Source organism: Penaeus monodon, chromosome 21 (assembly GCF_015228065.2).
Source record: "Penaeus monodon isolate SGIC_2016 chromosome 21, NSTDA_Pmon_1, whole genome shotgun sequence".
In the NCBI taxonomy this organism is placed as follows: domain Eukaryota; kingdom Metazoa; phylum Arthropoda; class Malacostraca; order Decapoda; family Penaeidae; genus Penaeus; species Penaeus monodon.
In genome coordinates this window covers 20336738-20337558 of record NC_051406.1, presented here as the reverse complement: position 1 = coordinate 20337558, position 821 = coordinate 20336738, and the positions used below count along the sequence as shown (strand labels likewise).

The following is an 821-nucleotide window of genomic DNA, read 5'->3' as shown; positions in this document are numbered from 1 at the left end:
GGGAGAGCGCGGCGCCGAGAAAGGTAAAGGTCACGCTTACACACGCTTCAGTCTGAGCTGGGCGGTGGTGGCGGCCGTTACGTTACTCTGACAGCGGCGTCGGCGGTAGCGAAAAGGAGTCCTGCCTTATTGTTATTCTCGTAACGTGACGAAGGGGGCGTGACGTGTCTAAATTAAGAAGAAATAAGTCTTGTTGGTTCTTTGAGTCCCCTCCCCCCTTTTTTTATTTCCTTTTCTCTTTATTGGCGGTATGCTTTTCGTAATTTCGTCCCTGCTTCATCCACCGCCGTAGCTGTTTCTGCCGTTCCTCCCGCGTGTCTTCTCCAGTTATTTTGGGCTGATTTCCTCGGATTTCTAAGGATTTGGGATTCTGGAGGTCTGCGTTCGAGTAAAATAAACAACAACAAAGAATAAACAAAGATAAGCAAGTACGCCATGACTATTTGAACCTCGACTCGCCTTCTTCAGGACCTTGCTTTACTGTTCCCTCCTGGCACTTCTGGAAATATTTTGAGGGACTTCCTTGGCACTCTCTAACTTTCTGTTTGTTTTAACTATCGCTCATTCATCTGGCAAGAAAGTTAAGGGAGGTAAGAGAGGAAATAAAATTGAAAGACAGAAAATGTGTCGGCGTGAGAGGACCGTCGTGGCTTTTTGAAACTTACCGAGGGTGTGCTTACAAGGAGTGTCAGTCCCAGTGCCACGGTGCCAACATGAAGTCAGGAGCAGGTAAGACGTTTATTCCCTTTTCTGTGTGTCTTTATGTCAATGTTTCTATTTTTCATGTGATTTTTTTTTCTTCTTCTTTGATTCGGTGTTGT

The 821-nt window shown here is 45.8% G+C and overlaps 1 protein-coding gene across 1 annotated transcript in view; it reads left to right on the top strand.

Annotated features, from left to right (window-relative positions):
* Positions 1–22: 22 nt before the first annotated feature.
* Positions 23–821, top strand: part of LOC119586325 (G-box-binding factor-like) — a gene marked incomplete at its 3' end in the record, with an annotated part of 50612 nt that continues 49813 nt past the window's right edge. The window contains 1 exon segment of the mRNA XM_037935037.1: positions 23–729. Coding sequence (XP_037790965.1) covers positions 714–729 — 16 coding nt within the window.